This window comes from Trichosurus vulpecula, chromosome 8 (assembly GCF_011100635.1).
Source record: "Trichosurus vulpecula isolate mTriVul1 chromosome 8, mTriVul1.pri, whole genome shotgun sequence".
NCBI classification, from domain to species: domain Eukaryota; kingdom Metazoa; phylum Chordata; class Mammalia; order Diprotodontia; family Phalangeridae; genus Trichosurus; species Trichosurus vulpecula.
The window spans coordinates 11,554,248-11,566,400 of NC_050580.1; the positions used below are offsets into that span (position 1 = coordinate 11,554,248).

Consider the following 12,153-nt stretch of genomic DNA (forward strand, 5'->3'; position numbering starts at 1 on the left):
CTGGAGTCAGAAAGACCTGATTTCAAATCCAGCCTTAGACACTCACTAGCTGCATGACTCTGGCCAAGTCACTTAGCCCTGCTTGCCTCAGTGGCCTCATCTATACAATGAGCTGGAGAAGAAAATGGCAGACCCCTCCAGGGACCCAAGAGTCAGACACGGGGCTCATTCCCCTGCCAGCCAGGGCCCCTGTGCTGGCGTGAACATTCCTCCGAGGCACCTCCACCGCCCCGCCGCCATGAAGCCTTCCTTCCCTGCTACAAGTCACTTCTCCCTCGGGTGATCTCCTAACACTTAATCACGGGATTTAAAATCAGGAGGGACCTGGAGATCTCGGTCTGCGCTAATGTGAGCTAGGCTATCTGTACGCATGCCTCATCGCCCCAGCAGATCTGGCCGCTCCCCGAGGGCAGGGACTGTGGCCCTCCCAACGCTTGGAACATGGCATGAAGTCTACGCTGTGCCCTAACGGGGAAATTAGTGAATGCTTTCCCCCCTTCCTCCTCCTCCTTTGGAGGCACTCCAATTAAGAACCTGCCCTCGGATTAGCTAATCGAGGTTCATGCATGGGAGCAATTGTCAAGAGAAGCAGAGTAATTTGCTAGAGACAGAATTTTCTTATGATCATTGAAACCTGATTTTAGTTTTAGAATAATCATAAGTGCACCCAGGGCTAGCAGGCTGAAACAAGGGCCGTCAGGATTCAGGTAACCTTTGTCTCATTACTGAATCCTATGAAGAGCCTGGTTACCTCTAAGAGGTTTGAATTTCCAATCTATTAAAGGAATACCAGCAATCTGTTACTTCTATGCCACTAAGGAAAGGTTAAAATGAAATTGGATTTGGGGGAGCTCTATCTATTCCACGAGCCGGCTGGAAACACCTCGGCAGGAGGAGGTAAGGCAGGGTCTCGGATAGGAGCAGATATCAAGGGAAATGACTAGTGATAACTTTATTGATTACTGCAGCTAGAGAAATTTAAGGTTCGCCACAGCCTGGCAAGACAGCCGGGAGAGAGCTCAGCACAGAGATGGTCATTAGAAGGAAAAATGCGAACAGAAAATTATCACCTTCTTCATAACCAGCTCATTGGAAACAGCCTAATTGGGAAATCACCAATTTTTAAATCTCTCCACATGCTAGAGGAGCCCACTATGGGGCATCTCAGAAGTGGGGTGAAGGAGAGGGGAACGCCGACTGGGTGGTGACTCAATAGCTTGTCACCGGGATGGACATCACAATGAGGAGGGAAAGTGAGAAGCAGTTTGTGAGGAGGAGAGAGGGCCAGCAGGGGATACTCAGACAGACAGGCAGGCAGGCAGGCAGACAGACAGACAGACATGTGGATAGTATCCCAGAAAGGGTACAGGGGTACATACTGACAGTGAAATTTTAAGATGTAAGAATGGAGCACAATTTTGCAGAGACCAAAGGGCTGACTGTGCCATAGTTTAGGAAGCTAGGGAAGAACCTCCTGCTGCTCCCCTACTCCAGTCTCCCCCTATTAGGTAAGAGGCTGACCCCACCCCTGCCCTCAGGCCTGCCCTTGGGGCTCTCCTTCTTTACTTGCTGCTGTGAAATCAAGGGGTCAGAACTGATCATGATGCCCTGTCCTAAGGTCAGTATGGGAGCCAAGGCAGGGCTATCTATCTATGTGGATCCCAACATGGGGCCACCCACAAGGGCCTGGTACAGCCCTCTGCACACAGTGGAAAGGGAAAGGGAGAAGGAAGGGAAGGGGGAAGAGAGAAAGGAGCAGAGAACTTTACATTTGTCCCTATGTCACTTCTCCTGAGACTTGGCCCATTTTTCTAGCTCGTTGAGATCTTGCCCCCTCTTATTCAAGGATGGATAATCAGACCAGAATCACCACTGCTGTTTCAGAGAGCGTGACCATCCTGGGCCAAAGCTCCCTTGCTGACCCCCTCTCCCCAGGGTCTCACAGCCAGCCATCAGCCCATCCCTCCTGCGTCCCCAGGACACTCCTTTGTGGAATGCCCTGTGGGAACCCCATTCTACCTTTAACAAAAATCCTTCCCGATGGACCCCCAAGAAGTTACTTTGTATCTATCTGGCACTCATCCACCTTGTACAGATGATCTCCCTCTGCCAGATTATAAGCGCTTGGAGGACAGGACCTGTCTCCTTTTGCTATTTATAGCCTCGGGACCACGGCCAGTGCCTGACACATGACAGGCATTTGATGAATGCTTGGGGGTGCTGACTTGATCATTCAAAGGGTCAGTGGGTGCTCCCCCCAAGGTTTGTGACAAGTGTGACATCTAGGCCACCGTTTAAGCCACTGATGAAGAGACTGACCAGCAGCAGATGTGGGGACGTGCTACCAGACTATTCCGCTCATGAGCACCTAGGCCCCAAACCCACAGAATTCTACCATCGCCCACATCTCTCCATCATGCCTGGAAGAACGGCCGCTCCATGACCTTGCCTGGCTCCATGAGATGCTGCCTGAATCGACTGAACTTCCCAAGATCTTCCTGTTGAGACGCAGATGGATTGATTTCAGAGCTGCGACGCTGAGTGGTGTAATGGCTGGGGATCGGCATGGTGGGGAGAGGGCATCGAAGGCAGGGAAAGAGAGGGAGGGAGACAACCTGGCCCTGGGAGCCTCCCAGTGCTGGGCAAGGCAGCTCCTCAGGTACAACTCACCTCATGAGCTTCCACGCCCATTTCCTTTAAAGCCGCCCGGAAGAAGTCGGGGGCTGGTTTTCCCACCACTTCAGCTTGGATATCACAGGCATACTGGGAAGGAAAGAGAGTAACAGGTGAGACCCCAGCCCAAAGCCAAGAAGACCAATGGCACCAGGCCAGGGAAGATTAGTCCCACCTACCCATGATCCTGAATGAAGAACCACACAAGCACAGGCCATTGCTGGGCTGAGGTGGGTGATGGTGATAGGAGAGACAGAGACAGAGACACAGAGACAGACAGACAGAGAGAGAGAGACTAAGGGAGACAAGAGAGCTTGGGCCTCTGGCCCACTCTGGAAACCTCATGTCCAGCCTCTCAGACAAAACTCCCACTCAAAGTCCCTTTGAACAGGCTTTCTCTGAGTGCGTCACAGCTCCCCATTAACATCCGGGCACCACTGGCAAAGGGTTTGAGTCTGGGGTAGTCAGTGCCTCATGTGCCCCCCAGTGGCTGCCAACCTTTTTCTCCTTTCTTCCTTCTTCTCCCTTTCCCCTCCCCCTCTTCTCCCTTCACCTTCTAGCTGGGCATGGTCAAAGGTACCCGGGCTTGGCAAGGTCCTCCAGGTCATAGGCCGCTAGGGCTTAGGGCAAGATGGATCCTCAACGCCAACCCCGTCATCTTACAGATGGGAAATGTGGAGCCCAGAGACAGGGCCAGGCTTGCCTAAAGTCACCCAGGGGAGCAGCAGAGCCAGGAAGCAGAGTCCCAAGCCAGAGCCCAGCTGCCTCACACCAGCCCCTGTGTCAGAAGATGGCGGGCCCCATCCCGACTCAGCCACTCACTGACTGTGTGACCTTGAGTGTATTTCAGGTCCCCGATTTCCCTGCCTGTAAAACGGGCACCAATTGTCTTTGCCCAGCTTATCTCACGGGGGAACTCTTTGGATCAGAAAGTGACTTGTGGACACAAACTGCTCTATGATCTGAGGCCTGGGGGAGCAGGCAGAGAGGGGCCTTAAAGTCAGGAGGGCCCGAGTTCAAGCACCACCCACCCCAGTTACAGCCCCCAGGCAGGTGGCTCCACCCGCCTACCCCAGCTTCCTGTAAAGTGGGGATAACACCGGCCCCTGCCCCTCAGTGAGGATCATTGTGAGGCGCTCTGAACCTTCAACGTCAGCCATCATCAGCGTCATTACTGTGGCTGCTCTGCAGGTGAGGAGGTAGATGGAAGCTAATCCATATGCCAAGGGGAAGCCTCTCCTACCTCCAGGGCCTTCATGTAGGGGCCAACATCGAGCATCAGGCCGTCGGTTTCCTTGTAGTAGCGCCTGGAAACACAAGCAACACGACTGTTAACAGAGAAATGGGAGCCTCTGTCTCTCCTATGTCTGACCATCCCCTGAGGCCTGCCGAGGAATCTCAAAAGTCTGAGGGTCCGGCCAGGGAGTCTCTGCTCCTCACTCGCTCAGTGTTTCGGGGGCCTTTACACACCAGACTATGGGATCACAGGCCTAAAGCCGGAGGGGGGCTCAGACAGAATACAGTCCAACTGTGTCATTTGACAGATGAAGAAACTGAGGCCCGGGCAGGCCAAGGGGTTTATCGGAAGTCATCCTGGTAGCTGGCATCAAAGGCAAGTTTGGAACCCAGGTCCTCTGACTGCAAGGCCAGGGCTACTGCCACTCTACCAGCGCCATGTAGATGTCTCAGCTGCCGATTTCAGCAGTGCTGGACGTGAATACAAGTCTGGGCTCTGCCACCTGATGCCTGTGAGGACTGGCCTGGCTGCCCTCACCCTATGGATCACCAGGGGCAGGTTACTACATTTCCCTGGGCCCTGGTTTGATCCCCAACCCTCGAGAACTGGAAAGACCCAAGGTTCAGGGCAAGGAGCCCTGGCCTGGAGGGAGCCAGGAAACCTCCACCACTAACTTGTTAAGTGACCTGGGACAAGCCCTGCTCTCTCTCTGGACCTCAGTGTCTCCCTCAGCACAGGGAGGAGGTTGGCCCCAATGACTGCTGAGGTCCCTTTTGGTTCTGATACTGCATGAGGCCCTCTCCCTGCGCTGGTGGTAAGAGGCAGCAAGGTCCCAGGTGTGGGTGGCTGTTCATCAAATATAACGGGTCCCCAAGAACAGGAAAAACAAAGGGTTGCTATTTGACAGAAGCTCCTGTTCTGTAAAATCCCTGAAAGGACTGAGGCCCTCGCTCTGTTTGTGATAGACCTGCTGCTCAGGGGGGAGTCATCAGCGAAGTCAGTGAGAGCATCCCCCCCAGAAGGAGTCCCGTGTAGCCACCTCAATGATTAACCGGGAGATCAAAGCAGGCAGATGGTTTCCAGTTGCTAATACAGTGGGAGAGGATGATTATGGCTTCTGGGAAAGGACAGTAGGTTCAAAGCTTCTGTGGCTCACCCCTAATTGCTAATAATTAACCCCTAATAGCTGCTTGAGAAAGAAAACTCCATTAGTTCCACAGCAACCTGGCACATTTCCTATTAGCCAGAGGTCAAACCGTGACCCAAGTTTCTTGGGCACCAGTTGTTTTTATAAGGAGACAACTTATTCCTTTTCCTCTAACTCACTTGAGAAGGTGACAGGCCAGGTTCTTAAGAGCCTTCCTTTAAGACATGTTCATTAATTCTGCTTCTGCCAGGCTGACCTTCCCAGAACTGAGAGCCAAGGAGAGCAACCTGCCCAGGCCAGGGGGTCCCTGTCTATCACCCAGCACAAGCCAACACAAGGCACCCATGGCTTGGGCAAGTTCAGGGCACAAAGGGATCCTGAGCTCAATTCACTTCAGGTTGGATGACATTTCTACATCTGGCCCTGCCCGCTGCGGCACCTCTTCCATAAGACCTGTGGTCTCTCAAAAGAGATTGGCTTTGCCATCCACTAGCTGCAAGTCTGGTGGATCAAGGGTGTCTGATGCCCAGATGGGGTTATGCAGCTAAGTGGGCATCCGGCTAAGTTAGGAACTCAGTCTGTACCTCAGGGATGGGGGACCACAAGCCAGGCCCAGAGCTGGATAGGAGGAGCCTAAGATGAAACTGAGCATTTGCAGTGACCCCAAGCTGCTCCCAGCTACCAAAATCACACTTTTCAAATCAGGACTCTCCCGGTGAGGTGAGGGGGCCACAAATAATAAAATGGTGGGTTCTCAGGAGAATACAAACTGGGGCTAAAACCGTCTAGCTCAACACTGAGGCTGGGAAAAGTAACCCTCTACTGAGTTGCCAGAGAGAGGGGCAAGAGTAGTTGGAATTTTGAGGCATAAACAAAAGGAGGGAGGGCTGACTTTCAGTATTATTAAAGCCACTAGAAGATCAGGTACATCAATAAACATCTTCCGGTGGCCTTTGAATTTTAAAGGACAGTAATAAATATGTATGTGGAGAGCAGGCTTTTCAACAGGGCGAGTGACAGACAAGTTGAACTGGGTGAGAACAGAATGCTAGCTAGTCTCATTGCTATCTCATTCCTGATCAGGTCTGCCTGTTTATTTAAAGGGTTGGTCTACACCCACTCACCCAGGAATTATTTGTCTGCATAACTAAAGATAACCTAACGGAGAGTGGCTGCTCCCCTCTACCAAGAAAACTTGAGCAGACATGCTGGAGAGTGGGCAGCACTGTGGGGCTGTGAGTCCTAAGACCTGTATCCACTGCTCACTAGCTGGGTAACCAAGAGCAAGGAATCTAACCTCCCTGAGTCTCAGTTTCTTAATGTGAAAAGTGGGGATAATGATGTTTGCAGTATCACAGGCAGGTCATCAACTAAGGAACTATCACCTTCCTAATGGGACATGCCCAAGAGGTCGAGGAGTCAAAGGGGCTGTGACTGGGACAGTGAATGCACTACAGACCACATGTGCCAAGGGAGGCCAGCTAAGGATGCTTAGACTACAGAACGAAAGCGGGGAAGGGAGTATGATCCCATCTTGAAACATCTAATGGAGCATGCTGTGGAAGAAGGCTCTCTTGGTTCTCCTCTCTCTCTGACTACTCCTCTGTCTCCTTGCTGGATCCTCCTCCAGACCACACCTTCTAAATATAGGTGTTCCCCCAGTGCTTTGTCCTGGGCCCTCTTCTCCCTCTATGCCACTTCACTTGGTGATCAGCTCCTAAGGATTTAGTTTATTTAGTTTCCATCTCTATGCTGATGAATCTACCTCTCCTGCTCCAATCTCTCAGCTAACTTCCAATCTCACATCTCCGGCTGCCTTTCAGACATATCCAACTGGATATCCCACACATGTCTTAAATTCAATATGTCCCAAACTAAACTCATTCTCTTTCCTCCTAAACTCTCCCCACTTCCTACATTCCATATTACTGTAGTACTGCACTGCAACACCATCCTCACAGTCCCTCAGGCTCACACCCTAGGTAGGAGTCATCCTGGACACCTTGCTTATCTCTCACTCCCCAAATCCAAAATGGTGCCAAGATCTGTCAATTTCACCTTTGTAACATCTCTTGTCAAGTTCACCTCTGCAATATCTCTCATAGATTTCACCTCTGCAGCATCTCTTGTAGATTTCACCTCTGCATCTCTTGTGGGTTTCACCTCTGCAGCATCTCTTATAGATTTCACCTCTACAGCATCTTTCCAATATGCCCCCTTCTCTCCTCTGACACTGCCCCCACCCTGGTGCAGGTCCTCATTGTCTCACACCTGGACTGTTGTAATAGCTGCAGGTAGGTCTACCTGCCTCAAGTCTCTCCTCATTCCATTTAGTCACTAGTGATTTTCCTAAAACATAGGTCTGACCATGTCACCCCACTACTCAGTAAATACCAGTGATCTCTAGGATCAAATACAAAATCCTCTGTTTGGTATTCAAAGCACTTCATATATGGCCCAGCCTTTCCAGTCTTCGCACATCTTACCCCAAACACACACCCCTCAATCCAGTGACACCGGCCTCCTGTCTGTTGCACAAACAAGAGCCTCCATCTTTCAGCTACAGGCACTTTCCTGGGCTGGCCCCATGCCTGGAATGTTCTTCCTTCTTATCTCTGTCTACTGACCTCCCTGGCTTCCTTTAATTCCTTTCAACAGAAAGCCTTCCCCAGCTCCTCTTAATTCCAGTGCCTTCTCTCTGCTAATTATTTCCTTTCTATCCTGTATATAGCTTGCTTTGTACATATTGGTTTGCATGTTCTGTCCCCCATTAGACTATGAGCTCCTTGAGGGCATGGACTGTCTTTTGCTTCCTTTTATACTCCCAGCACTTAGCGCAGTGCCTGGCACATAGTAGGCACTTAGCAAATGTTTATTGATTATTGGTTGATAAGATCTCTTCTGCTTGGCCCCAGAAAATAGAAAATGCAGAGAGGCAGATTTCTGTTCCATTTAAGGAACTAGAACTGCCCACAGTGAAACAGACTTCCTTGGGAGGACAGGTTTTTGGCCTCATCTCAATCAGTCAAGCATTTATTATGTCACTGCTATTGCGCTAGTCACTGCAGGATAGATACAAAGAGGGAAACACTTCCTACTCTATGGAGCTTCCATTCTGACAAGGGAGATAACAGTTACATGAACAACTTAAGTGTTATGTGAATAAATACAAATATATACAAAATTGTCCTTAAAAAACAAGGTCATGTGGGAGAGAAGGCACTAGCAGCTGGGAAGAATCTTGGAAAGCTGCCGCTTGAGAAGGGTCTTAAAAGAAGTGAGGGATTCATGAAAGAAAAAAGAGAGTACAGAGTCCTGAGTGAGGAAGAGAGAAGGGCAGTTGGCTGGACCACAGTGTAGAAGGCCTGTTAGGTCCAACAAGCCTGGAAAAGCAGGTTGGGGCGAAAGGCTTTCAAAGTGAAACGGAGAAATTTCTATTTCATCCTAGAGGAAACAGGAAACCCCTGGAGTTAGAAGAGTCCACAGTTAGATCTCTACTTAGAGAAAATTCCTGTGTGTGGAGGATGGGCTGTAGTGCGAGACATCTAAGGCCCGGGATAAGCTGAACCAAGAGAGAGCAGAAAGTGGAGAGAAGGGGTCAGAAGGAGGGATGTTGTGCATGATTTAGCAATGGACCACATGTGTGGGTGAGGGAAAGTGAGACATCCAGGATAATGCCAAGGTTATAAGCCTACGAGACTGGAAGGATGGCGGCTCCTTTGGGAGAAATAGGAAAGCTTGGGAGAGGTGAGGGTTTGGGCAAGAAAACAGTAAGGGCGATTTAGGACATGCAGAGCTTGAGTTGTCTCCCGGCCAACCAGAGTGAAATGTCCCACAGGCCTCCGGTGAAGCAGTACTGAAGCTGGGGGCAGGGGGGAGAACAGCACTGGAGATCTAAAGAGAGGTATGCTCTCTTCTCGGTGTATTCAGCAGCGATCATGGAGGAGGAGCAAAGAAGCAGGTGGGGAGAGTGAGCCAGGGTCAGAGTTTGGCAAGGAGAGAGGGTGAACAGCAAAGGGGTAAAGGTTCTGAGAACAGAAGACACTGCAGACCCAGATGTGCTAGAAAAACAGGCTGCTGTGTCTCATGCCTTTTACCAGACTGGAAGTTCCATGAGGGCAGGGTCAATGTTTTGAATATACTCTTACTCTTCCCCCAGGGCTCTACACACAGCAGGTATTTGTAAAATTAAATTGAACAGTTTTAGACTCCAGACAATCTCGATAGGAATTGTAGATGGCAGTTGTAACTCCTACCCCAACTATGGAAGTTAACCATTTGTGCTCCAGGGGATGACACAAGGGCCCTGCTCTTTGTGTGTGAGATCCTAGTCCACATGAGAAACAACTACGCTTAATAAACCTACTTCAGTCATCTCAGCAGCTGGGACTCAGAGTCAAGCTTCCTGTCCTTATGTGACCTTCTGAGAGGCAGGAAGGCAGAGCACCAATATGCTGGCACCTCCAAAGGAGAGCTGCTGGGGTGGGGAAGGGTCTGGGTGTCACACCACAGAACAATCTGCTAGAGGAACCTGAGAGATTTCTTCAATCAATGGATATTTATTAAGCACCTATTATGTCAGTCAGTCAGTAAGCTTTTATTAAGCACCTACTATGTGCCAAACACTGATCATATAAAAATAGGTACAACATAAATACAGAATGAATAAATTAAAATCTACACAAAGCTATGAGATACAGGGTAGTCTGGGAAGGCAGACTGACAGAAAGGAGATCAGGAAAAGCTTTGTGCAGAAGAAGGTGGAACCCAAGCTGTGTCTTAAAGAAGATGAGGACTCTGTGAGATGAAGGTAAGCAGGGAATGCATTCCAGGCAAGGGGAACAGCCAGGGCAAAAACAGGGCAATGGGATATGACATGTTATGAGGGAAGAGAAGACAGTTTGGCTGGATCAGAGAGTGTAGGGGGGAGAGTAAAGTCCAATGAGGATGGAAGAAAGGCAGGTTGTGTAGGGTCTTACAGGGGGAGGAGAGAGGTATGACGGCTGCCAACAAGTATTTGAAAGGCTGTCAAGTGGAAAAGGGATTAGCCATGTTCAGCCTGGCCCCAGAGGGCAGATCTCCCAGCCTTGGGGGAAGCTGCAGAGAGGCATCTTGGAAGAAGGGAAAATTTCCTACAATAAAAACTGTGCCCAAGTGGGGCGGGTTGCCTTGGGACATGGTGGGGTCCCCCAGTGAGGTCTACAAGCAGGGGCTGGATGAGCAGCTGCTTCCAGGACAGGTGGAGAGAGGGTCCCCCACTTCTACCCTGTGGGTCCCTGAGGCCAGCCTCTGGCAGCCCTGCCTGCTCTGAGCAAAGGCTTTCAGCCCAGGAGGAAGTCCTGGCCTGGGCACTCAGGAGTCCCGGAGCGGACAAGAACCTCACACTGTGGCTGCTTCCAAAGCTCAGGCAAAATCTTCAGCTTCTGCCTCAGAGGAAAAAAAAGCAAAATTCTTTCCTCAATTCAAAATGAATTACTTTATTTGTCATGCCTCAGTATCCTCAGGACCAGGACTTGGGGGTGGGGGGTCTTGCTATATTGGGGAATAAAGGCTAAATCAGAGTCTCCCTTCCCCAGTGCCTTCCCCCCAAATTAGCCCTTCTAACATTTATGTTTTTATTGAAAACCAGAACCTGCTTGGTTGTTGGGTTGTTTCTTCTCCTCGCCTGGGATTTCTCTTGATTTTTTTAGTAATTCAGAGAAACGGACCTATCTTGAAGCACACTGAAAACATTTCCCAATACAAAGTAAATAAAAGTATTGCATTTTTTGACCAGGCCTGGGTCATTCCCAATGCCTTTCTTATTAGAAAAAGAATTAGGATGAGCAACTTTTTGGAGAGAAGCAGCTCAGTGAGCCTGTCCATTTACCTGTCTGCCCACCTGTCCATCTGCCTGTCCATCCACTTGTCTGCTCACCTGTCCATCTGTCCGCCCGTCCATCTGCCTGTTTGCCTGTCTATCCACCTAACTGTCTGTCCGCCCGTCCCCCTCTCTGTGTTGTCTGTCTGCCCGTCCATCCACGACTGCCAAGGGGGCTGGGAGCAGTCAGATGTGATTTTATGCTTTATTCTTCTGCCGTTTCCGATTATACAGCACGGCCTCTCTCTAAAATGACCACTTGACCTTTCCCAAAACAGCCATTAACCTTCTATGGTCTATGGCGTAAACAGCTTAATTTTCTGACAGTGGCGTGACAGAGGAAATTACTAAGCCAATTCCCCCTCTCAGCCCCAAACAGATGCTAAATGTAAATCACTCCCTCTCCAGGAGGCAGGTGCTCCGAGGAGCCTGGGAGCTGCAGATGCTGGAGGGCAGGTGGCCTGGTGCGGGCCCAGGCAGCCTCTCTGTCAGGGACTGAGCTTTCTAAGCACCAATACCTCCTCCCCACCCCCCCACATCATCTTTGCCAGCTTCCCTTCCCCCAGTTTTGAGCGCCCAGGAGGCCGAGGGTTACCTCCAATCAGTATTTAACCCCTCAAAAGGTGACAAGTTGTCAGCTGCGCTAATCATAAAACAGTAACAATACAAATGTTTGCGAAGTGCTTTACAAATATTATCACATGTGGTCCTCACAACAACCCTGGGAGGGAGGGGCTATGATGATCCCCATTTTACAGGTGAGAAAACAGAGACAAGTAGAGATTGACTCAGCCAGGGTCACGCAGCCGGTATCTAAGGTAGAATTAGAACTCAGGCCTTCCCGACCTTGAGACCAGCCCTCCATGAACGATGCCTCCCTATGCTAAGGGATGCAGAGGCAGAAGAATCCTCAGAGATTCTTTACTCCAACCTGACTTTATGATGTATGAGGAGCAGAGAAGCTGACGCCAAGTATAACACACGTAAAACACAGAAGACTGCCTGCCTCTGCTTTAACTGGGGCTGCGCTCAGACTATGGGAGAGACGGCTGACACTCCCCCCGTTGTACAGGTCAGAGGTTTTCTTCAGCACTTTCCTACTAACCCTGCGCCACCATAGGAAGATTTGACAAATGGGGAAACTGAGGCTCAAGTAATAAAATCTGTAAAGTGCTTTAAAAGCCTTCAGGCACTTTGTAAATGCCTGCTGTCATCTATCATCTGCTATTATTATTA

The 12,153-nt window shown here is 50.2% G+C and overlaps 1 protein-coding gene across 1 annotated transcript in view; it reads right to left on the bottom strand.

Moving 5' to 3' along the window:
- LOC118827853 (phospholysine phosphohistidine inorganic pyrophosphate phosphatase) overlaps nucleotides 1–12,153 on the bottom strand; it is a 202,445-nt gene that overhangs the window by 161,734 nt on the left and 28,558 nt on the right. Inside the window, exons 4-5 of the mRNA XM_036734181.1 lie at nucleotides 3,917–3,980; nucleotides 2,671–2,763 (exon numbers count right to left, since the gene is read on the bottom strand). Of these exons, the coding sequence (XP_036590076.1) occupies nucleotides 2,671–2,763; nucleotides 3,917–3,980 (157 nt within the window). The remainder of the gene's footprint in view (nucleotides 1–2,670; nucleotides 2,764–3,916; nucleotides 3,981–12,153) is intronic.